We start from the raw sequence: 24,515 nt of genomic DNA, 5'->3' as shown, positions 1-24,515 counted from the left end.
CTGCAAGAATACGGATTCCTCAGAAGGAGGATCAGAGGGCTTCCAGTCACCCCTCTGTCTAAGGATCTTGAGGATGTCACCAAAGAACACCTCAGAGGGTGACCGTGGGGACCCTTCCCAGTCATCAAAATCCATATCTTCAGTCAGTGACTCCTCAGTGGAGTCCATGTGTTTCTTCTTACACGATGGTTTGCGGGGTGTTTCCTCAGTGGGAGGTTCTGGGAAAGACTGTAACATTGGGGGTCTCCTGAGGAGGAGAGACTTGAGACTCTTGTGCCTGGTGTCCAGGAGTTGAAGCTTGTGGCAGTTGCAGCACAGAGGGGGAAGATGACTCCGACAAATGAGCTTTGCCAGCAAAGGCAAGCACCCTCTCCATGGCCTGGAAGGCTGGCCCGCCCAAGGAGGGATGGGAGTCCGGAACAGAGCATGACAACCCCGGAACTGGGGTCACACCCCACCCTGATGAGCCCACCCCCCAGACCAGAAGTCTCAAGAGGACTGTGAACCATAAGAGAGAGCATCCCTGGAATATGCCATAGGAAAAAAAAAAAGCGGCATGGAGCCAGGAATGCCCTCCCCAAAGGCACAGCCACTGGCCTGAGAATTGCCTGATGCCCAGTGCACCAAAGGCCACAAGGACAACTCTGGTTCCAAACTGAGATCCACTACTGGAGTCGGAGGGAGGGAAGCTGCTGTCGTAGTAATAGGCTTCGAGACTAGAGTGGAAGTCTATGGAGTATATGTTGGGGTTTGAGGCAAAATACGCTCACCTGAATGAGGGAACATGGACTTTGATGGCCAAGAGAAACCTCTGGCCACAAGCAACTGGTCAACAAGCCGCAACAGATCCTTCTCAGAAAGACTCTTGGTTGTTCTCATGGAGAAGGATGATGGTGATTCTGGCCTTTCTAGGAAAGGACTATACTGACTGCTTGCAAAAGGATCCAATGAAGGAGAATATTTGGTCCTTGCTAATTCAATAGGTGCAGAGCTTGTTGCCGAGGAAGTCCGCACTAAAGAAAATGGTGTGGAAAAGGTCTGCGCCGAAGGTGTCAGTGTCATGGTAGTTGAAGGTGTCTGCACCGTAAAGGCAAGTCTGCCCCGAAGGGTACGGTGTCGTAGTGGAAAGTGTCTGCACCGGCAATAAGGACGGTGCCGAGAAGGACTGCACTGAAGTACATGTTGGTGCTGAAAAAGTCTGCACCGTGGAGCACAGAACAGTCATACTTGGAGCCGAAGGTGACTGTACCAATGGTGCCGAAGGGGACTGAACCTGTATTGACTGTGCCATTAGGGGTTGCAACAGAACTGTCAGAACCATAGTTGTCTGCACCGGGAACTCCGGTGTCGATATCGATAAAGGAGACATGGCTGTAGTCATTTGGGGCAGTGCCAAGCCTGGAGCCGACAGGGTCACAGGTGGCAGCGCCGGAGTAGTAATCAATTTCACCTTCTTGTGAGTCGACTCCCTACGATCCCCAGAGGGAGAAGAAGGGAGTGACTTTGATGAAGAGGAAGAACACCTCTTGCGGGGTTTAAAAGGAGGGGTTGAGCCCTCTGACCCAGAAATATCCTCAGAGAAAGGAGACTTGAGACCTTTCAAAATTAACGTATCCTTCCTCTCGTTGACAGCCCTGGTAGAGAAGTTTTTACAGATACCAAACAGAGGAGCTACAGCCAAGTGGGAGACATTAAGACAGCAGACGCAAGTCATGGCCATCGGAAAGTGGTAACTTATGGCCGCAATCCTCGCACTGCTTGAAACCAACGGAACTTTTCTTATCTGACACAGGTGTAGTGGAGTAGTACAGCAGCAAATGGAAGAATAACGGCTACCCAAGAAAAGGGTAAACAGAGAAAAGGAAGGATTACCAACGATGGTAATGGGCAATTACCACAAGGTAAGAAAAGAGGGTAATAAAGGGAAAAGACTAAAGGGAGAGAGTCTAAAGTGTGCGATAGGGTAGGAAAATATTAGAATAAACTGAGAAAATTTTACAGTAATATATATATACTGTCAAAAAATGGCTTGACACCACTGTTCAGCAATGTGGCAAACGAGATCAGAGTTAACAGGGAGCAGAGCATTCTGGGTAGGACCTTGGCTCAAGAGTTTTTGGCCGATGTGAGCTTGATATTGGCCAGCTCGGTTCCGAGGATGGAACAGATAACCCATCAGTAAGTAATGAACGAAGATTAACATCAGATACCTGGTTCTGCTGACCACTCCTGCTGCAAGGATATTATCAGCAGACACGGTTAGTGGCAATGTGTTGCCAATTGTGCCTCACCCCCTCCCCCAGGAGGGGTACACCCATACTCCCCTGCCAGTTCCATAATGCACTAGAAACATCAAACTTGCTTTACCTGGACAACAGTCAGGCTTTTGTCACCCTACACCACCAGAGCTAGTTTAAACACATTCATCTGCAAAACATCGAACATGACCAACAAAGAGGTTAAGTGCTCTGTTAATGGAGAACATACCAAATGACAGCATTATTATTAAAAGTTATGCCCACACAGAGTGAATGGAAAGAATCTTCTATGCAGACCACAGAAAGTGGCATGCTGTAAGGTGTCCATCATGTTCTGTGACACCATACAGGTAGACTAAGGCATCAGAAAACTCACAATGTCACCACTCATACACTGATGTATCAACTGTGCTTTTTGAAGTCACTGAGGTCTAGGACAAGAAGGAACCCATCAGTCTCTCTCTGGAATGAAGAGGCAGTCAGTAGAACTGCTAAATGTTCCAAAGAAGATACTGTCACTGTGGCTATTTTGTGCAGTGAAACGAGCCTACGTGAAGAGCTTACAGCTTGGTCTCAGAGTAGAGCACTTTCTGAGGACCTAAACAGTTACAAAAAAATAGCAGTCTGTGACCTTACAAATAAACTGTTTATAGAAATGATACCATTCATGTACAGACCTAGACATCAGGAATGCAGACCTGTAAAGACTAGGGAGGTGGACTTGTCAACCTGCATTACTTGGCTGGGATGGGGAAGATCTGATTCAAAGATGCTCCTTAGTATGCGAAAAGTGCACCTTAATAAGGAGCTGATTGGGTCTATAAGTAAAAAAGATGCCCATAGTGGGTGGACATTAAAACCCTCTGTTGTGTTGAAGGGCAGCTTCCAGATCAGGTAATCAGTCAAACCAAGTATTGAAAGCTAGCAGCAGGGAATCCAGGATAGACTAACCTACGCTCCTCCTTCATGAGGGATAAATATTTCAGCCACACCTCCATCTTGTGCAGGCAACTGCCTAAGACAGTCATGTTAGCTGCAGCATCAAAGAATAAAAAATACAGTAATTCTTAGGTCTACCCTGGGACAAGTCTGTCTTTCTAACATTCCACAAAATGCTAAACAAGGTGTGATGATATGGGCAAGTGCCAGCAAGTGTTGTAAAGAATGATATGTCCTTTGAATATCAAGCTGATTTATACAAAATGCTTGTGTTACAAATGTATCTGAGTGACTTTTGCAGATGCTTGTGTTGAAAATGTATCTGAGATTTGCTTGTGCTAAAATGTATCAACAGTGCACCCTGCTGAAAGGAAAATAAATGCACGTGCATTACTTTAACTGAATTAAATGTATGTTTTAAGAGGACACTGGAACACCAAAGGTCAACTTAAGAAAAATAAGGGGCATGTAAATAAGCTGTTAAACCTTTAAAACGGCACCCCACACTGCTGAATAGGACCGGAAACAATAGGTCTGGGAAAGAGCCTCTGTCCATTAGCTTAGTGAAAAGAGGGGAAGCCCCAGGCACTGCTATAAATATTTGGATGTGTAATGTGGCAGTCTGTGCTAAATTCCTGTTTTGGCTTCAAAGAGGACTACTGTGAGAACCTAGAATCAGGTGACCAGATGAGGTCATTCTGCCAGCCCTCTTAGAAATTATATTTTAGATATTACAAAGAGAAATCTCAGAGTATTGAGTATTCTGTTTGGGAAGCCTGATTAGAAAGACCATCACCCGCAAATAAGTTACCTAGGGAAAAGTAATTCTCTTAGATTCAGTCAGGAATATAGTGAAGCTTAGTTCAGAGGGTTTTTCTTTATGTGTACGAGTCTGCCCATCAATATTAATTGCAATATTTCCTGTGACTTGAACTATGTGGTTTACTGTAAATATATATTCGGTATCTTCATGTTCTTTCATTAGAGACATGCTTGGCATGGAAATGAGGGAGCCATTGGGTTTGCTTCCTGTATTGTTGTGCACTGTCTTCGCCACCTCTTGGTGCTGGAGTTTGCCATTGTCGGCCTCTATATGATCCTTGTGATTGCCCTCTGCCCCTTGTGCATCTGTATCTACCTGTTTGAGGCTTGTCAGTGGCTGGAAAGGACCAGTTTTTTGAAGGCCAATTTCTGCTAAAACGTGGTGGTTGGACCTGTAAGAAAGCTTTGACAGTTTGCATAGATTTGGCTTTTTCTTCCATTTTCCGTAGTATCTCCTCAGCATTAGTACCAAACAGCACATCCTTTTGTAAAGGAGCATCTAGAAGTTTAGCTTTCACATGATCAGGTAAATTTTGTTCCCTAAGCCAGGCATGTCTGCGAATGACTGATCCTGTAGCTGCCGCTCTACTTGAGGCCTCTAGGGCATCATAACCACATTGTAAGGTGTGTTTACCCACTTGTTCTGCACTATGCATCATATCCTGTAACTCCTTTAAATCTTGTTGTTCAGGTTGAGACATTTTGTTCCTCAATTGTGATAACAGGAACTGTTGATATTTAAGCATATGAAACTGACAATTTAAAGCCCTCATGGCTAGGGTGGCCGAGGTATAAACCTTTTCCCCCACCTTTCCAAAGATCTTGATTCCCTTTCTGCAGGAAGTGGATTTTTGGCAGTGGAGGCCTTCAATCCCTTGGGGCCTTGTGAAATGGTTTCAGGGTCAGCATTATGGCTTTTGAAGAGAAATTGGTGAGAGCTGGGTACTCTGTAATACCTATCAGGTTTGACTGGCGCAGGAGGCAGAGAATCCGGGTTAAGACAAGCCTCTGAATAGACATCATCCAGTATGTCCAAAACAGGGGGTATAGCCAGAGGTCTGTGTTGAGGTAACAAAAGAAATTCCCTAAGTCATTTCTTGGAATCTGAAAAGTCTTGGCCTTCCCAATGGAAGTGTTCCCTCAAGGTGTGTAAGGTTTCCCCAAAGGAAAAATCCTCAGGAGGGGATACAGAGGGAATGGACTGTTCTGCATCAGAATCCTCAAAAGGAGAGTAAGAGTGTTCCTCTGCATCAGAATGTTCTGATAAAATGGATCCCTGATCAGAAGAGGGAGAATCTTCCTCCACTTTGGGTCTCTTGTCTGGAGGGGGTTGAGAACCTCTGATAAGAGTAATTAAATCCTCAGCCATTCTAAGCATCTGTTTTTTAGGCATGGGACCTGGAGATGGGCCCTGTACAACAGGCCTCATGGGCTGCCTGGCTGCTTTGGATTTAGTAAAGGCCTTAATTGAAAAAGAAGATGAGGGCCTAAATACACCATGGGTGGAGGTGGACCTGTCCACATTAGTAGGCTCAACATTAGCAGAGGCTTCGGTTGTAGTCTGGGAAAGGGCCGAGGACCCAGCGGTCTCGGGTACAGAGGACACCGCCAAAGAAGTGTCGTCGGTAGTCGGGGACTGCAAAGGCGTCTCGCTGAGAACCGGACCACGTGCAGCCTGTTTTGGCGTAGTGTCGGTCCTTTTCCTTGCATTTTTTGGTCAAAACGGTAGTCGGAGTGTCCGACGACATTTTATAATCAAAAGCTTTACCAAAGTAGTGCTGGGCGAACTCCGCCCGACGCTTAATAGTGCGTTTATTGAAGGTAGCGCAAAAGCGACAGCCCGAGACGTCATGGTCTGGGCCCAAACAAGGTATGCAGCGGGAATGGAAATCCTTATGCGGTATTTGCTTCCCACAAGAAATACAATTATTAACTTTTTCTGACATCGGACTGAGGCAAGAAAAGTTTCCCCAACGGGGTACTTAGCTTTAATGAAGACTTCGGATTCCAAAATATTCGTAATTCAGGAGCTGGCCGACCGGCACTTGCGAACTGCTTCTGCTTCGGGCACCGCGCGGCAAAAAAGACTGAAGAACATGGCGTCGGCTGTGTCTTATATACTCTGGCCTCACTGACGTCAGAAGAGAAAGCGACGACAACCGACGCCGGACCAAGACTTTGGAATTCGGCCGACCGAGGGACCGCCTGATGGCAGAGAACCCTTCTGTGATTACTGCAGCTGTATGCATGATGAACATCTACTACCATTTGTATTAACACTGCACAGTATACTTGGACATCCTTTGTTAAGGGAGTAGCTGTTTGGTGGCAGTGGTAACTACTTTATACTCTAGGCAGAAGGGGACACCGCACGTAAATCTGTTTCCCCAGGTGTATGTGTGTGTGTGTGTGTGTGTGTGTGTGTGTGTGTGTGTGTCAGCTACTTGGGGCAGGGACACGAAGCACTGGGTTCACAGAAAGGGTGCTGGAGGACTTTGCTTGGGCACTCAGCTGAAGACCTAACCCTACAGCTGAACCAGTGGGGAGTCTTATTGGGGACCTGGAACGGGACAGATGGAGACAGTCAAACCCCAAGCTGGGTATTATGTTCCCTGTGTGCTCTTAAGGGAAATTGTACTTGCAGAGAGGTCTGCATTTGGAAATACTCAGTGTATCCATTTGTATTCCAAGTGCCCGTCCCACTCCAGTGTTAGTGGTGAGGATTTAGGCTCCTTGATTACTGGCCTAGCATGTGAATGACACACATTGGTGGCCATCACATATTGGTAGCAGTGGTGGGCATCACACAAGGGATGGTCTGTAATAAAAATCAAAGGAAGTAATGAAAAATACAGATCTGATGCTGACAGTCAAAAGTAGGCAATCACAGTATTGCTGTAAGCTGGTAAGATACAGAACCACAGTAAAATGATCCTCTCACAAGGATTTCTCCATGTGCCTCTAAAATGAAATCAGGGAGGCAAAAGCACTGACTATAAAACAAAATCATGCTACCCACGGCAGCCTTCTTTTAGGCCAATTTGGGGTATAGCAAATTAGAAAATTATAATTATCCACTTATTTTGATACAGAGACATTAGTAATCTAGACATTTATTTTTTTTATTTTTTATTAGTTAGGTCTGCGGTGGGAGTGACGGATGCGTTTAAGGTGGAGGTGAAATTACATCAAGGATCAAGCCCTTTCTTATTTGCAATGGTGATGGACAGGTTGACAGACGAGATCGGGCTATGATGTTTGCAGATGACATTGTGATCTGTAGTGAGAGTAGGGAACAGGTGGAGGAGATCCTGGAGAGATGGAGATATGCTCTAGAGAGTAGAGGAATGAAAGTCATCAGGACTAAGACAGAATATATATGCGTGAATGAGAGGGAGGATAGAGAAATGGTGAGGATGCAAGGAGTAGAAGTGGCGAAGGTGGATGAGTTTAAATACTTAGGATCAATAGTTCAGAGTAATGGTGCGTGTGGAAGAGAGGTGAAGAAGAGAGTACAGGCAGGATGGAGTGGGTGGAGAAGAGTGTCAGGAGGGATTTGTGACAGACGGGTACCAGTAAGAGTGAAAGGGAAGGTCTACAAGAGGGTAGTGAGACCAGCTATGTTATATGGGTTGGAGACGGTGGCATTGACAAAAAGGCAGGAGTTAGAGCTGGATGTGGCAGAGTTAAAGATGTTAAGATTTGCACTGGGTGTGACAAGGGTGGACAGGATTAGGAATAAGTATATTAGAGGGTCAGCCCAGGTTGGAAGGCCTGGAAACAAAGCCAGAGAGGCAAGATTACGTTGGTTTGGACATGTGCTGAGGAGGGATGCTGAATATATTGGGAAAAAGATGCTAAGAATGAAGCTACCAGGTAACAGGAAAAAAGGAAGACCTAAGATAAGGTTTATGGATGTGGTGAGAGAGGACATGCAAGTGGTTGGTGTGACAGAGCAAGATGCAGACAGGAAGAAATGGAAACAGATGATCTGCTGTGGCGACCCCTAACGGGAACAGCCGAAAGAAGATGATTAGTTTTTGGGTGCAGTTCTCCCTTTAAGCTGTACTCAGTAACTGACATTAGTATGACTGCATTGGAAACCATTGCCAAACTAAAGTAAACACTGTGAAATGCAGCATCTTTCAATAGGGAAAGCTTTAAATGCACTCTGCAATGTGTGTAGAGGTACTGCCTCTAAACATACCAACTCCAGATCTCACAACCTGTAAAGGAAAAGTACAGTTTTGTACCTACCATAAATGTAGATGTTCGAAGATCCACATTGCTGCAGTCCTAACACTTGGGTAGTCCGCTGTCCACGGTCGGCCCGAATATCAAAGTATAAGGCTGACGTCGGTCATGGCGCATTTAACTGACGTCAGGACGTCAGGGTACAAATGCGCATGACCGGCGTCATATCCTCAGTCTTTTCTTGCCCCAGATGTCAGAAGACCTTAAAAAGAAAGGTCAAAACCAAAAGACAACAAACAAATAACCAACCACCCTTGCACAAACTATATGTACAATAGATATAATACACACAATATGTACAACCCAACCCACACAACCACCTCCAAGTACAGAGGGGAAGGAGGGAGGGCAAATTGGACTGCAGCAATGTGGATCTTCGAACATCTACATTTATGGTAGGTACAAAACTGTACTATGTTCTTCATCTCACATTGCTGCAGTCCTAACACTTGGGTAGAATCCCAAAGCAGAGATAAGGGAGGATGGCTAACTATAAGGAAGCAGGAGCTGCCAAAATGCCCTGCAAAACCGCAGTGGCAAAACCAGCCCTGGACTTAGAGTAAAGTGGCAGGTGATAATGCCTAGAGAAGGTATGCACAGAACTCCAAGTAGCTGCCTCTAAAATATCCTTGGTTGCCACTCCCCTCAAAAAAGCTGTGGAAGTGGCAGTAGCCCTAGTGGAATGGGGCCTAATCCCAGCTGGAACCTCCTTGCCATGATGGGAATAACAGAAAGCAATGCAAAACCCAATCCACTTAGAAATAGTTTGTTTTGACACAGGCTTGCCCTGAGAACTCAAAGCAAAAGAAACAAACAACTGCTGAGACTGCCTGAACCCTTTAGTTCTGTCCAAATAATAACGCAACTGCCTGTGTACATCCAAAGTGTGCAAAATCTTTTCCCCTTTATTCTGGGGATTTGCATAAAAAGTAGGCAAATGAATAGTCTGGTTTAAAGCCACACTAGAAACTACCTTAGGCATAAAGGAAGGATTAGTACGTAATGATACCCTATCCTTATGGAAAATCAAGAAAGGCTCAACTGCCATAAGGGCCTGCAATTCAGAAACCCTTCTTGCAGAGGTAATGGCCAATAAAAAAGCAGTCTTCCATGATAAATATTTCAATTCAGCAGTAGCTGCAGGCTCAAAAGGTTGTAGAGTGAGTTTCTCCAACACAAAATTGAGATCCCAAGCAGGAGTAGGAGCTCTTCGTGGGGGTCTGATATTCTTTGCCCCTCTGAGAAATTGCTTGAACAAAGGATGAGAAAACAATGGCGGGTCGCAATCATAGTGAGCTGAAATTGCTGCAGCATGAACTTTAATAGAAGAGAAGGACAAACCTTTGTCCAGTAACTCAGTAAGATATTGAAGAGCCACACTTAAATTAGGCTCAGAAACATCAAAATCCTTTGCTGCACTCCAAAATAAAAATCTCTTCCATTTATCTGTGTACACTTTCCTTGTACTAGGTCTTCTAGCTTCCAAAATCACATTCAAAACTTGTTGTGGAAGTTGAGACCTTTTATGGTTCAAAACAGAATATGCCAGGCTGTGAGGTGAAGAGAGTGAAGTTTGACAGTGAGCAAATGGCTGTCTTCCTGTGACAACAGGTGTGGAATCGAAGGCAAAGGCCATGGAGGCTTCCGTACTAGACTTCTCAGTAATGGGTACCAGTGCTGTCGAGGCCAATCTGGAGCTATTAAAATCATCCTTGGCTTGTCCTGTCTGGCCTTCAGAAGTACCTTTGGGAGGAGAGGCAGAGGTGGAAAGGCATACACATGAAGATTGCTCCAATTGAAAGAAAGAGCATCCACTTTCCAAGCTGTGGGATGAAACCGTTTTGTGCAAAACTTTGGCAGCTGATGGTTTAGTGGAGAAGCGAACAGATCTATGTCTGGAGTTCCCCATGACACTGTCAATTTCTGAAATACATGAGGATCCAATTTCCACTCGTGGGGATCCATAATTGCCTGCTCAACACATCTGCTAAGGAGTTCTGTGCTCCTGGCAGAAACCTTGCCTGAAGATTGAGCTGTAAACTGAGAGCAGTCTCCCACAAAATCATTGTTTGCCTGCATAGAGGATAAGAATGCGTTCCCCCTTGCTTGTTGATGTACCACATAACAGTTGTGTTGTCTGTTAGAATCAACACCTGTCCAGGAAGAAGGAATTCCTTGAAAGCTATTAATGCAAACTGGACTGCTAACATCTCCTTCATGTTGATATGTAGATGTTGTAGTCTGACAGGCCACTTGTTTTGTATCCATTTTCCATTCAGATGAGCTCCCCAAGCTTTGTCCGAGGCATCTGTTGTTAAAATCTGACTTGCCTCTGGCCGGGTCACAGAGAGTCCCTTGTTTAGGTGACATTCCTGAGCCCACCACAAAAATTCCTTCTGAATGCAAGGTATTATTGGAATGACAGTGTCCAGATCCTGGCAGTGCTGTGTCCATATAGTTTTGAGATACCATTGTAGCTTCCTCATATGCAGTTTGGCATTGGGAAGCACCAGAATACAAGATTCCTTCAAGCCTTAGGGTTCATGGCCTGTCCTTGCAGTCAGCCCGGACTGATGAGATAGTTGATGGTTTGTCCGGGGTTAAAAAGGCCATCTGGGCTGCTGTATTCAGTCTCACACCCAGAAAGCACATGTCTTGAGAGGGTACTAGACTGGACTTTATTTCGTTCACAGAATACCCTAGGCATCTTAGCACTGCTATCACATACTCCAAATGACGAAGAAGCTCTTCCTTTCCTTGAGCCAGAATCAGGCAGTCGTCCAAATAAGGATAGATCTGTATTCCTTTTAGTCTGAAGAAAGCTATCACTGGAGCCAGAACTTTCGTGAATACTCTGGGCGCAGTAGATAAGCCAAAGGGCAATGCAGAGAACTGATAGTGAGAAGTCCCAGCTCGAAAACGCAGATACTTTCTGCAACTGAGTCTGATAGGAACATGAAGGTAAGCCTCCTTGAGATCCAAAGTTACCATCCAATGATCTTTGCCCAGCAGAGGTAAAAGCTGCTGCAACGTCAACATTTTGAACTTGGGAATGTCCAGATAAGTCTTGAGGATAGATAAATCCAAAATTGGTCTCCACGTGTTCCCCTTATTTGGTACTAGGAACAGGCGAGAATAAAATCCTAGGCCCACTTCTGGCAGAGGGACCGGCTGTATGGCCCCTAGTTGGAGCAACAGAGAAACCTGTCTGTGAGCCTCTATTCTTTGTTGAGGAGGAACATCTGGCATGCCTTTGAAAGGAGGCAAGGTATGGAAATAAAACCTGTAGCCGTGGTGTATGACATCCAATACCCATCTGTCCTGGGTAATTAAACTCCAATTTTCTTTGAAGAGTGCCAACCTTCCTCCCAAAGGCGCTGCCAGACGAGCAGGCTCTGGCAGCTGAAAAGGTAGGTCATTGGGTCTGTTTACGAAAGGACTGACCCCTGCCCTCACCCGAAGCCTGTGCAGGAGAACTCCCTGTTCTAGGCCAGAAAGAGCCCTGAGCTCTGCCCTTACCCAGTCTAGATCTACCCCTAGACTGGGAATCATAAGAAGGATACGTCCACCCCTTAGTAGGCCAATTTCTACTAAACTTTGGAGGCTGGACTTGCAAAAAATCTTTAACAGTCTGCATAGACTTAGCCTTGTCTTCCATTTTCTTTAAGACTGTCTCAACAGGAGGCCCAAACAACACGTCAGATTGTAAAGGAGCATCTAAAATCCTTGTTTTAACATGTTCAGACAAATTCTGATCCCTCAGCCAGGCGTGCCTGCGAAGAACAGTCCCAGTGGCAGCCACCCTAGACGATGCCTGTACAGCATCAAAACCACATTGCAAAGAATGCTTACCCACCTGTTCAGAAACATGGACTAAATCTTGCAACTCTTTACAATCAATACCAACTGCCAGAGCATCAACCTTAGACTTCAATTGTGAAAGGAGATAGTTTTGGTATTTCAACATGTGAAACTGGCAATTCAGAGCCCTTATAGCAAGAGTGGAAGAAGTATAAACTTTCTTTCCCCATCTATCCAAGGCCCTAGCCTCCTTATCTGTAGGAACCGGATTCTTAACAACAGAAGCCTTAACACCCTTAGGCCCCTGGCTAACAGTTTCTGGGTCTGCCCTAGGACTTTTAAACAGATACTTGTGAACGTCAGGCACCCTGTAATACCTATCCGCCTTAACAGGAGCAGGAGGTAAAGAATCAGGATTAAGAGAAGCCTCTGTAAAAACATCTTCCACTACGTCCAAAACAGGAGGTATAGCCAAAGGCCTATGCTGGGGTAAAAACAGAAATTCCCTAAGCCTTTTCCTGGAATCAGAGAAGTCCTGACCTTCCCACTTAAAATGCTCCCTCATGGAATGAAGAGTTTCAGAAAAAGAAAAATCCTCAGGAGGAGTAGCAGAAGGAGTAGAATCATCCACATCAGAATCAGAATAAGGAGAGTACTCCTGCAAGTCTTCAGCCAAGACTCTGAAACATCTGAAGCTTGCTCAAAACCCCCAGCTCAGGCTCCACCCTAGGTCTCTTAGCAGGAGGGGGCATAGAACCCCTAATCAAAGTAATCAAATCTTCTGCCATTTTAAGCATATGCTTCTTGGGCATAGTACCTGAAGAGCTAGGGGTAACACCAACAGAAGCTAAACCTGGCCTGCCCCTGGGAGAAGCCTTAGTAACAGAAGGAGAGGGCCTAACCACCTTAGGAAGGGAGGGGAGTATAGTAACCTGAGAAGCCCCCTCAGCCTGACTTGCCTCCTGAGAGGCCACATCTTGCAATAATAAAGTCTCACTCTGTGAACACAAAGAAATCTCCGGTGGAGCCACCGGCTCCACCGACACCTCTAAAGAACCGGCGTCCGGCACAGACGGTTCTTCTATCCTAGGCTTAACTGTCTTGTCCTTGCGCTTCTTCGAGGAAGCGGGCATCGGAGCATCCGACGGCATTTTATAATTGCACCGCTTCCCAAAGACTAACCTTGCACAATCCAACCTTCTCTTTATAGTGCGTTTATTAAATCTAGCACAAGAGCGACAGCCAACAACGTCGTGCTCAGGCCCTAAGCAAGGAATACACAAAGTATGATAATCTCTATGCGGTATCTGTTTCCCACAAGAAACGCAATTAACGTTTTCTGACATCCGGTAAATGACTGAGGCAAGAAAAAACAAAAATATTCCCCAACGGGGTACTTAGCCAACTTTGAACTCGGTCTGAAACTTCTAAATAGAAAAATCTCAGAACGCCAACCGGCACTTGCAATGCTGCTTCTGCATCGGACCATGCGGCAAAAAAGACTGAGGATATGACGCCGGTCATGCGCATTTGTACCCTGACGTCCTGACGTCAGTTAAATGCGCCATGACCGACGTCAGCCTTATACTTTGATATTCGGGCCGACCGTGGACAGCGGACTACCCAAGTGTTAGGACTGCAGCAATGTGAGATGAAGAACATCCTTCCTTACCCCAAAATTCTGTAATTCTGACAAACTTTAGCCATAATATGCAACTTAGAGGGAGTGGACTACAGCAATTTGTCAAGTCCCACAGAGAACTCCATATCAATGTAACCGATGTACCCACATAATATTTCACTGCTTCAGCCATCAGGAATGTTTCACTTGTAAGGATCAAGATCACAACTGTCTAAGCTGAAAAGGAAATCCTCAAGGGGTTTAACTTCTTTCTCTCTCTCCTAGTACAACAAAAGATATAGTATGCATTAGCACAGCCCTACCCCCTCCCACCTATGCAGAAAGGCAACTTTAGAGAAAAAGAATGCTGAACCCAGATTCAGACCTACAAAAGGAGAGGGGTGTCTCAATTTTAGCTCTTCAGAAAACCACTCAAAACAAAGAACAAAACACAAAAGCTTCTAAAATGCAGTTTTAAACATATAACAAATACTTGGTATAAAGAAAAGTCATACCGGGCTTGTTTTAGGCGTTCTAGTCCTGTTTGGTGATGGCTTAGCACGATTAGTTCTAGGTGACTCAGGATGTGATTCTAAGCTCTCTAGACGATGAGTCAAAGCCAGTTTCTGTTGAATAGCCATCCTAAGTAAGGAATTCAATGTCCGCTTCTCATCTTCAGCTGCTGCAAGTTGGCGCTGCATCTCTTCTAGTTCAGAGACATACTGATCACATCTGAAAAGACAGAAAATGAATACAGAATTTTTCATAAGTAACAGTTCTTTACTATATACCATTTGGTGTACCAAAGGACCCTCCTCAAGGGTCACTCTCTTCACCCATGAGAATCTAGCAGTCTTTTTTGGAGTTCCAGTCATGTGCCGATGATACAATACATCGGCCATAAAAATCAGCTAGTCTTCCCCCTCCCAATAGTTCATTTATTCCTCCCTAAAGTCACTAGTTTGAACTTTCATGTAAGTCAAGAAAAGTACAGGTGCTCAGGTTCTACTTAGCTGTAACAGCAGATGTTCGTATAACACACTACCTTACTGGTATATTGGTAGTAGTGCTCTGCTAATCATCTCCTGACAGTCTGTCATAGCTCAGAGCTCCTCCCACTACCAATCTGTGAGGGTGAAGAACCACTCATCCAGCAAGACCAGGACAGCCCTTCACATTCACAAACAGGACAAGCAGATAAGGTTGCTGAACCAAACTCAACAGCACTTCCTACAATCAACTATATGCATCCAACAAAAAAGGGGGGTGGTGGTTGGGTACTGTACTGCCAGTAAGGCAGTGTGTTCTACAAACATCTACTGCTACAGATAAGTGGAACTCAACTGTGATATGCTCAACACATACACTATCTTACTGGTATATGGGTAGATTCCCACAACTTACTCAACCTAGGAGGGAGGAAGGAAAAGGGTCTGGAGAATGGTCCTCATGAAGCCTGAGTCTCAAAAAACTCCAGCTTTACTCTGTAGTATATCACCTACTCCAAGGTGATCTCTGCCTAACCTATAAAGCTGTATCAAACCCAGAGCTGTGGGACATTCTGCATCTAAAGAAATCCCAATCCTTTCGAGCTACATGTTCTAGGGACCTAAACCTCGTCACCACAATAAACAGGACATGCTGGAGGGATAGATTCCTGTCCCAGAGACTTCCCATACTTTGGAACAAGCTACCCATTTATATCAAGCAAAGTTCCTTGTTAGCACTCAAGAAAAATCTTGATGAGTGGATGGGAAATAGGAAATACATCCCAGGGATCACTTCTCTGGCTCTGCTCGACAGGGGAACAAGAAAATAACTTTGTTGGGCAGCATAAGCCAGGGAATCTTGTTGGTTAGGCTTACTTAGGCCCTTGGGCCGATAGCCTGGTACCTACTTATGAACCTTATGAACAGCTGTAGAAAAGTACGTCATTTGTAGTGCTTTGTGAAGGTATGAAAGGAGGACAGACTTGTTGCATCTAGAATATTTTGATAGTCCACTCCTTTCCAGAATGTCACTGATGAGGAAAAGGCCCTGGTAAAAACTCCCTATGGCTGGTGTAACAAAAAAAATAATACTAGAGAGCAACCCATGTGCAGTGCATTGCTTACAGGCAACTTGACCTTTCTTCATCCTTCCTCAAGGGCTTTGTTCTCTTAAAACACATAAATACAAAAAGGAAAAGGTCATGTGACCACCTTTAAAGAGGTAACAAAAAAACAATACATAGATCATTAGTTTACACATACTAAAAATACTAAAAAAATACAAATCTGCATGCAACTAAAAACCATATTTACAACTTTTACATCTGTATATCAAATGTATTTAATTTTTTGTTTATCTTTCAGAACTGGCTTTATTGTTACACTTTCATTGAGACCAGGTGGACAGTGTGCTTTAAAACATATCCATTTGTTTTCAATAATTTGTGAGATTCTTCAGGTCACCTCCTCTTACGCTTTCCTGCATATTTTGTAAAATGAAAAAGCAAAATTCATGAGATGCATCTGTTAATATGCCTCTATAATGCATTTGTGTCCAGCTGCCTTATGTCAGATATATTCTCTCGAACTTCCTATTTGTTTTACCTATGCAGAACACACTACAGTTCAGGCATTTTGCCATGTATAATAGATTTTTAGTATTACATGTCCCATGGCATCCAAGATGGAATGGTTTTAGATTAACTGGATGCTTAAAAGTTGTTTCTGGGGAGATGGCTCTATAGTATATGAAGTTTTATAACTTCGAATACCATATGATCGACACCATATGGTCGAAGTTATAAAATTTTGAATATTTAAAAAAAATATAAAACAAAAGAATAAACCCTAAACTAAGGGTTGTAGGCAAGGGGCAAGCCCCCCTGCACCACCCACACCCCGGCTCTTTAAATATACCAACTCCGAGACCGCACACCCGCTCTTTAAATATACCAACTCCACGACCGCACTATAATGCAGTAAAGGGAAGACTTCCCTTTACTTCACTGTAGTGCAATCTTGGAGTTGGTATATTTAAAGAGCAGGGGGGGGCAGGGAGGCTTGCCCCCCTGCTTTAATTGCCCCCCTGCTTTAACCCATTAGGTTACTTTTTTTCTTTCTTTTCTTAACTATTCGAAGTTTTATAACTTCGACCATGTAGTGTCAATCATATAGTATTCAAAGTTATAAAACTTTGTTCAAATCCCTGTGGAGACATACCTGCAGTATTGACAACTGTTGCATTTTTGGGTTCCATACTTGATATAGATGTGTTTATATACTTCTCCTGTTCCTTATAACAAGATATTTTTTTTAAATTATAGATTGTTTATATCCAAAGGTAAGCTTATATACTCCAATGTCTTTAAAAGTAGGTATATACTGTAACATGTACCAGTGCTTAATATCCTGTATTAGATGACTATGAACATCAGAGTAAAACACACCTAAATAAAGCTGTTTTTGTGCCCTTAGGTTTATTATTGCTTGAAGTAATGTGATTATCAGAAAATATAGGTTTAATGCTATCTTGCTGTATTTGTGTTACTGTATTCATTACAGATTTTTTATAGCCTCTCTTTAAAAAAGCATTGGCCATGTTATTAAACTGTATATCCATGTTTTCCTTTCTTGTATTCAGTCTAGCCACATGGGTAAACTGATTTTTCACTATGTTTTTTAAAAAACATGAGGAAGATGCATACTACACTTGGGCAGATATGTATTTTTCCTGACATCTTTCATTGCATGATAAATATTTTCTATTGCTTGCTCAAAAGCTGCTATAAGAGAATTATACACTGGCACAAAAGTACTACTTCTAGATAAAACATTTCTGCTATACTCAGTTGAATTACTTACACCATATAATAGCTTAAGATTAAAATTCCTTATGAACAGTTCATCAGTTAGCACATCAGAAATACTTGTTATACTTGCAGGAATAAAGGTAAGACTCTTATTCAGTAATGCTAGTTCATGTTCATTTAATGTATACTGAGAATGTCACTTATCTCCTGGACTGGCTTCTGGTTTGCATCCTCTGCCGTTTGTCTCGTTTGGTTCCTTCCTCTGTTGTTCCTGAAGTTCCATTGTTCCTGTGGTAAAAGGTATGGTTCGTTTAGTGCTGAGGGCAGTTCTAAAAGGATCTAGTGCAGAAACAATGTTGAAATCTGCTAGAACTGATGTATTAGCAGTCACATTCATAGAATTCAGGAGATTACTTGCAGAGTTTACAGGATTCACAATTGTAGTTGCTGATGCCGTTTTCTCAACTGGAAGCATGTGTGATAGTGTTTCCTGTACATGTTTCTCTGCTGCTATTGGTTGTTGGTTCTTTCTGACTGCATGTGAGCGTTGACTTGACCAAGCAAAGACATAATCCAAGTTTAAAATCACGAATGTCTCTGTTAAGTTTACGTTTTTTTGTTTCTATTAAACGTTTTTCAAAAGCAATAATTCGCTCCATAGTTTCTGCTAATAGAGCTGAATAAGAATTAGTTTCTGTCTTTGCTATAAGATCAGTGTATTCTTGTACAAGTTCTGTTTTTAACTGAGCTTCAATAGGCTGAAAAAATGGTTCATAAGTTTCATATACTGAATTGAGCAGTTAAGACAAAGCTTGCCATTGTAGGATATTTATCCCTGTAGGTGGGCATTTTCAAAATGCGTAGGCCCCTAAGAATTAACTTGTATTTTATATAAACATCAAATGATAGCCGCTGTATATGATATAATGATACGATACTTGTTCAATCCTTTTATGCTCTGAACTTGTACTCTCTCTTGTTGAGCTTATCGGAATTATGTGAATGAACAAACTCGTAGTACTTTCGAATAACTGGACTTTGCGAAATAAACTGCTCGGGCTTCCCAATGCTTTACTGCACTTTGCGAAAAAACTTTTCAGATTTCTCAATGCTTTACTGTGTTTTGCGAAATAACTTTCTTGGGCTTTCAATGCTTTATGGAAGTTTGCAAGATAGCTTTTCGGTGCTTACGGAGCTTTGTGGAATAATTTCTCTGGCTTTTTGATATTTTAAGGAATCTTTGATTGGTAAAGGCAGAAATGCTAAAGTCATTTATCACTCGCTATACTTTTGAAACTGGCAAAGGCAGAAATGCTAAGGTAATCACTTGGAATTTCTTATCCATAGTGGCTGAAATACTACAGTCATGTGCCATCACTGTTAAAGTCATCACTAAGAAACATTTTGAGAACTTTACGATGCAACTAAGTAACTCACGAGCACTGTAATACTCTTGTAATCTTTTGTAAGAAACACCTTTTATCAATGCAAGAAACATATCAAGCAACTGTACAATGTGAATAAATCGAACCTCTGTTGCCCAAAATTCAGCAGCTTTCGAAGTACTTGCACTTTGCAAATAACTGCATACACGACACTGAAATGTCCCCAGAATGGCAGTATCTTGCTAGGCAACTCTTTACAGTACAAGAAGCACTCACAGTGGCACTTTGTGAAGAGACGCACCTAGCAACAAGAACGTTTTGAAATAGCTATGCTTTGACTGGATTGCATCAAATAGTTGCACATTGCACACAATGAGCTCTTTGAAATACATGCACAGTAATAAGCACACGTAAGCACTTTTAAACACGGAGTTACTTCGAATAACTTTAGTTACGCCCTTGATATGATAAAGTCATAGCTATGCCCACACAAAGCAACTTGCCCAAACACAAGCAGTCACCTTGCTTTATTTTTGCTTAACGTGCCCTTTACTCTTTTCTTACTATATTCATTTTGTTCATTTAAACCCTTTTTTATGCCCATAGTACTTTTCTTGTGCTTGCTTTACTCGAAACATGCCCAATTCTGCCTTAAACACGCTTGTTTTGCCTTAAACATGCTCGTTTTGTGCTTTACTGTCAATCATCTTGTCAAATACTTTTATCTTAAACATTTTCTTTAAACTTTTTTTTATACTTTCTGCTTACCTGATAATGCAGTGTGTGCCCTTGTAATGCCCCTTTTTGCCTTCTCTCGCATTGAGTAAACAATTTGTATTATTTCTCATTACCTTTGATTCTACCTGGTTATGTTTGTACGTTTTTTCTCTCTGTTTTACCTTCACTGTCATCTTTACTTCTCATGGTTCTGAATGTTCTTCTCTCTTCTATCCCAGTTCCGACATCATGTCGCTTTCGTGTCGGTACACGAATAAACGAGTCTTTGTGAGTTCTGCTTAGGCAGTTTTATTCTATACAAACATCACTACAGAGTCTTGCTGACTATGACTAAACTAACTTGTATACAAACTAACAACTAAGATCATACATGCTCACTCTGGCTGCTTCTACAAAATGGCACTAGGGCTTGCACGTGTCTGGAATTTACACATGCATGCACAGGCTGGCATGCTTCTTAAAGATATAGCACACACATGTTACACTCTGATCTACAAGGTATGGAAGACCTGCCCTTTGGAGAGACCTAGCTGAGAGACCACTTTAAATGGGATAGTACCCGAAGTACAAAAAAGATACTATGACCTATTACATGTGGAATCCCCTAGCCCATCAGCTATGCCCCCCCCCCCGTCTTGCCTGCCTTTCTCAATGGTTTTGCCTCAGCTTCACAGGCATCAGGTTCCCAACCCACCTGCTCCCAAAAAGCCAGACCGCTTTTACAAGGTCCCAGAGAACTGCAAATGTCTTGTCAGATGTCCTTCGGCAGACCCTTGTATAATTTCTGTGGCTTCTGGCAAGCTGCCAAAATTGGTGCCCTCTACTACCGTCTTGCCGTCTGATAAAGTGTAGCAGGATCATGGATAGACTAGGTAAAAAAAGCTTACACTTCTGCCACTCTAGCATTCAGGACCACAAATTACCAAACACACATGACCAAATTTGGTTTAGAACTTATGTCCCAACTTTCACAGGTAATTCTAGGCTTACCTGACTCAGAAAATTAAATCTCGACTACTTCTTTGCTTGACGCTTCTTCTCAAATAACATGTCACTCCATAAAATGCAGCTATGATGTTGCAGAGGCTTCTGTCAGAGTAGTTGCCTCTGGATCAGTGATAAGATTTTCTTGGCCAAGACTTCAGCCCTTACCAGAGGACATAAAAGCCAAACTAATGAATATTCCTGCGGACAATTCTGCCTTGTCTGGACCCGCAACTGCTAACCTGCTCAAATCACTGCAGGGATTAAAACATTTTTGTTTCCTTAGTACCAAAGTTCCACAAAGATTACCCTGCAAAGCCTGTATTTGTGCACAGACATTTCCATCACACATAATCCAGAACAAAAAAGAATGACAGGAGACCACAACAGCATAGGGCCCCACCAGCAACTCCGCCACCCAAGCAGCCCTTTCCAGACAAGCTGTCCTGTTTGACTGCTTTCCTCCCTCCCACCCATATCTCACTTTCCCAGCACCTACTCATAATCCCTACCAGCCGCCTGGGAAAGCATAATCCAAGATGTCTGGATCCTCCCAATTCTTCAAAAAGAGTACTTCATGGTTTGGGATCAACTACCCTTCTTCAGGGGCATCCTTCAACCTCCCAGGGACAACTTGCCTTTTTCTCATGAGATCTTAGAATTATTGAACCAAGGGACCAATCAGTGATCCCTCAAATACCAAAATAGGCAAAGATTTGTATTCGGGGTTGTTCTAGTGCCTAGGAAGGAAGGTCCCTGGAGACCCATCCTCAACCTGTTCCATCTTAATACTTTCCTAAGAGTACTCGCTTTCTGCATGTTGACCCTCCAGACCCTGTTCCCACTCATTCTGCCTCAAACCTTCATGACTACCCTGGATATCAAAGATGCATATCTGCACATTCCCATCATCTCAACTACAGGAAGTTTTTACACTTACTCTTATCATGGCATTTTCAATTCTTTGCCTTGCCCCTTTGGGCTTCATAATGCACCTAGGGTCTTCATCAAATGCCTTGCTCTGGTGATTGCCCACTGCACACTTCAGGGAATACACATTTCCTTATCTGGACAACCTTCTTCTAGCTACCTCCACAGAGGAGTTGGAACAAAATATATTGCCTTTACCATCAATCTTTTACAAAATCTGGAGTTTACCATAAACTTAAAATCAGTTCTCACCCCTTCATAGGAAGAAATGTTCCTGGCGTGCAGGATACAAACAGATCTTATAAAAGTCCCCCCCCCACAAAAGGTGAAGGACCTCATCCTTTACTTCCAAAACATTCTACTGGATTACCACATTACAGCCAGTGCGCTCCTCAAGGTCTTGGGCTTCATGGCAGCCACCATTCCCATGTTCCCCTTAGCTAAACTCCACATGAGAAAATGGCAATAGTATCCAAATTCAGTTTTGATGCAGCACCTCTTAGAATTCTCCATTCCCCTCATCCCTTGTCTAAAGAGGGAACTTTAGTGGTGGATACATCAAGTGTCACTCAACCCAGGACTACTCTTACACCCTCCAACTCCTAGTCAAGAGATCTGCACAGACACCTTAGAAGTAGGTTTTGGAACAACCTTCAGCCATCTGAAAGTACAAGGGATCTAGACCCCCTGTCAGTTGAAGGAATACATAAATGTAAGGGAGATGAGGGTGCTGCTAACTGGCCATGCAAGCTTTCCATCCCGTATTCCAGCCAGGACCTCAAACTGTTCACAGACAATGACAGTCTTCTGGTATGGGAACAAATAGGGGGGGGGGGACCAAATCCTATTATGCAGACTAGCTGTTCAGGCTTGAGAGCTGGTACTTCTTCAGGCAGTGCACATCCCATTTTCTCAAAACTGTATGGCAGATTACAGGAACAGGTCCCAAACACCCATCCGACAAATGGATGTGACAAATGGATGTGTTTCTAGACATTGTCCACCAGTGAGTTATTCCTCAAACAGACCTTTCTGCCTCCTGCACAAACAGACTGAATAGACAACTTCCATAGTTCTGTGCCACAGAAACCCATAATCTGGTCTGGAAAGTGAATGCCCTGTCTTTCTCTTGGAAGGGGATGTTTCTATATGCATTCCCTCACCTTCTCCTCATTCCAAAAGCCCTGTCCAAAATTCAGCAGGATAAACAAATCTTGCTGGTGACTCCCTTTTGGCCATGACAGCACTAGTTCCCTCCCTCTTGCATTTAGCCAAGGGCAATCACAAGTAACCTCACAGAGTGGACCTTCTTACACAAGACAAAGGGACCCTCATCCATACCCACTTGGCGACCCTTCAGTTGACCCTGTGGGTGATGAGGTATGAATCCCTTTCAGACACATTCTCTGAGAATGTGCTAACAGACTGGCAGGAGACCAGGAAACTAAATACTAGAAAATCTTAGCAAAATGGAAGTTATTTTCAATCTGGTGTCTGAAACGAAAGCAGGACCCATAGCAGTGGCAATTCCCTTGGTTTTGACTTGTGTGAATTGCTCAACGCTGGCTTGGCTTACTCTTCAGTAAAAGCTCATATGTAAACCATATCTTCCTGTCTGCAACCCCCTACCCCAGCTACAAAGTTTGAGGCAAAAGAATTTCTTAAAGGTGTCCTACACATTAGGCCTCCCTAGTACCTTAACTACGACTCCCACCCTTTGAGCCCGCTTCCTCAGCTTCCCTTCAGCACTGTTCCTGGAAAATGGTTACTCCTAAGCCTTTACTTCAGCCAGACGGGTGTTTGAGCTATAGGCCCTTATGGTATATCTCCACCTTTTCTGGTCTTCCACAAAGACAGTCTCCCTGCACACACATCCCTCATTTATGCCTAAGGTAATCAATGACCTATTTCTAAATCAGTCCATACACTTACCTTTTTCTCTTCTCCTCAGAACTCTAGTGAAAGGGTCATTCATACGTTAGATGTTCACAAGCAACTTGGATTTTATCTGGACAAAACCAAGGCTATTAGTCAGATCACCTTTTTGTCTCTTACATCCCAGGGCTCTAGGGCAGGCTGTGTGCAAGCAAGACCATTTCCTCCTGGATTTCAAAGACTATTTCCTTCTGCTACACTAACCATAAGTCTCCCCATTACCCTTGTCAGGGCTCATTCCACCAGGGCTGTTGCCTCATCTGGAGTCTTTTTCAAGGAACTGGACACCAACTCGATTCTTGAAACAGTTACATGGACCTCAGTCCATACCTTCACCAAACACTATAAATTAGATGTAATTTCTAAACCTAGAGCAGGATTTGCCAGGGCCATACTGCAGGGCTTCCTGGAAAGCTACTCCATCCTCCCTTACTCCATGAGTTTTGGTATTCTCCATCATGTTATGAATAATGCAACAGACGAATAGAAGGACATAGAATAGTTGTGTAAAATATTACCATAACAATGTCCTTCTCTTCCCTGTTGCAGTATTCCTATCCCTCCCTCCTTCCCCCGGCCTTGCATCTTCTTGGATGATTCTTACCCTACTTCCTTAGGCTGGCATTCCTCCTGGGGCAGTCAGTTTCGAGGATGGTGCGTGTATACATCATTTTTATCACGGACGTCTGATTGCAACTTATGTGCAACGTTCCACGCACCCTACACTAGTAAAAGTCTTTTGTATACTGGCCAACATCAGGTCACCTACAGCAGGGAACTCCCTCATGTTACGAATACTGCAGCAGAGAAGAGAAGGACATCTATTGTTATGGTACGATTTTGCAAAACTATATTACAGATGTCCTTCCATATCACTCTTGCACTATTGGCATTCCCTGCCAAGGGTAGCCCAACTTCTGGCCAGTATACCAAAGCATTAGGTTTTTATAGAAGTCTTACATCACACGATAATTCCCCACTCAAGGCGTAGGACATAACGATGACGTACGTACCTTAGAACTTCTTTGCCGCCAGTCCAACTGTCCTCT

At 43.5% G+C, this 24,515-nt stretch overlaps 1 protein-coding gene across 1 annotated transcript in view; it reads right to left on the bottom strand.

Moving 5' to 3' along the window:
* Positions 1-24,515, bottom strand: part of LOC122808889 (protein bicaudal D homolog 2-like) — a gene marked incomplete in the record, with an annotated part of 766,930 nt that overhangs the window by 219,898 nt on the left and 522,517 nt on the right. Inside the window, 1 exon segment of the mRNA XM_044080002.1 lies at positions 14,211-14,427. Within this exon segment, the coding sequence (XP_043935937.1) occupies positions 14,211-14,427 (217 nt within the window).

The sequence above is a fragment of the Protopterus annectens genome, chromosome 8.part0 (genome assembly GCF_019279795.1).
Source record: "Protopterus annectens isolate FY-2018-M chromosome 8.part0, PAN1.0, whole genome shotgun sequence".
Classification (NCBI taxonomy): Eukaryota; Metazoa; Chordata; order Ceratodontiformes; family Protopteridae; genus Protopterus; species Protopterus annectens.
Note: the sequence above shows the minus strand (reverse complement) of the source record. Positions and strands in the feature narration are given on the sequence as shown.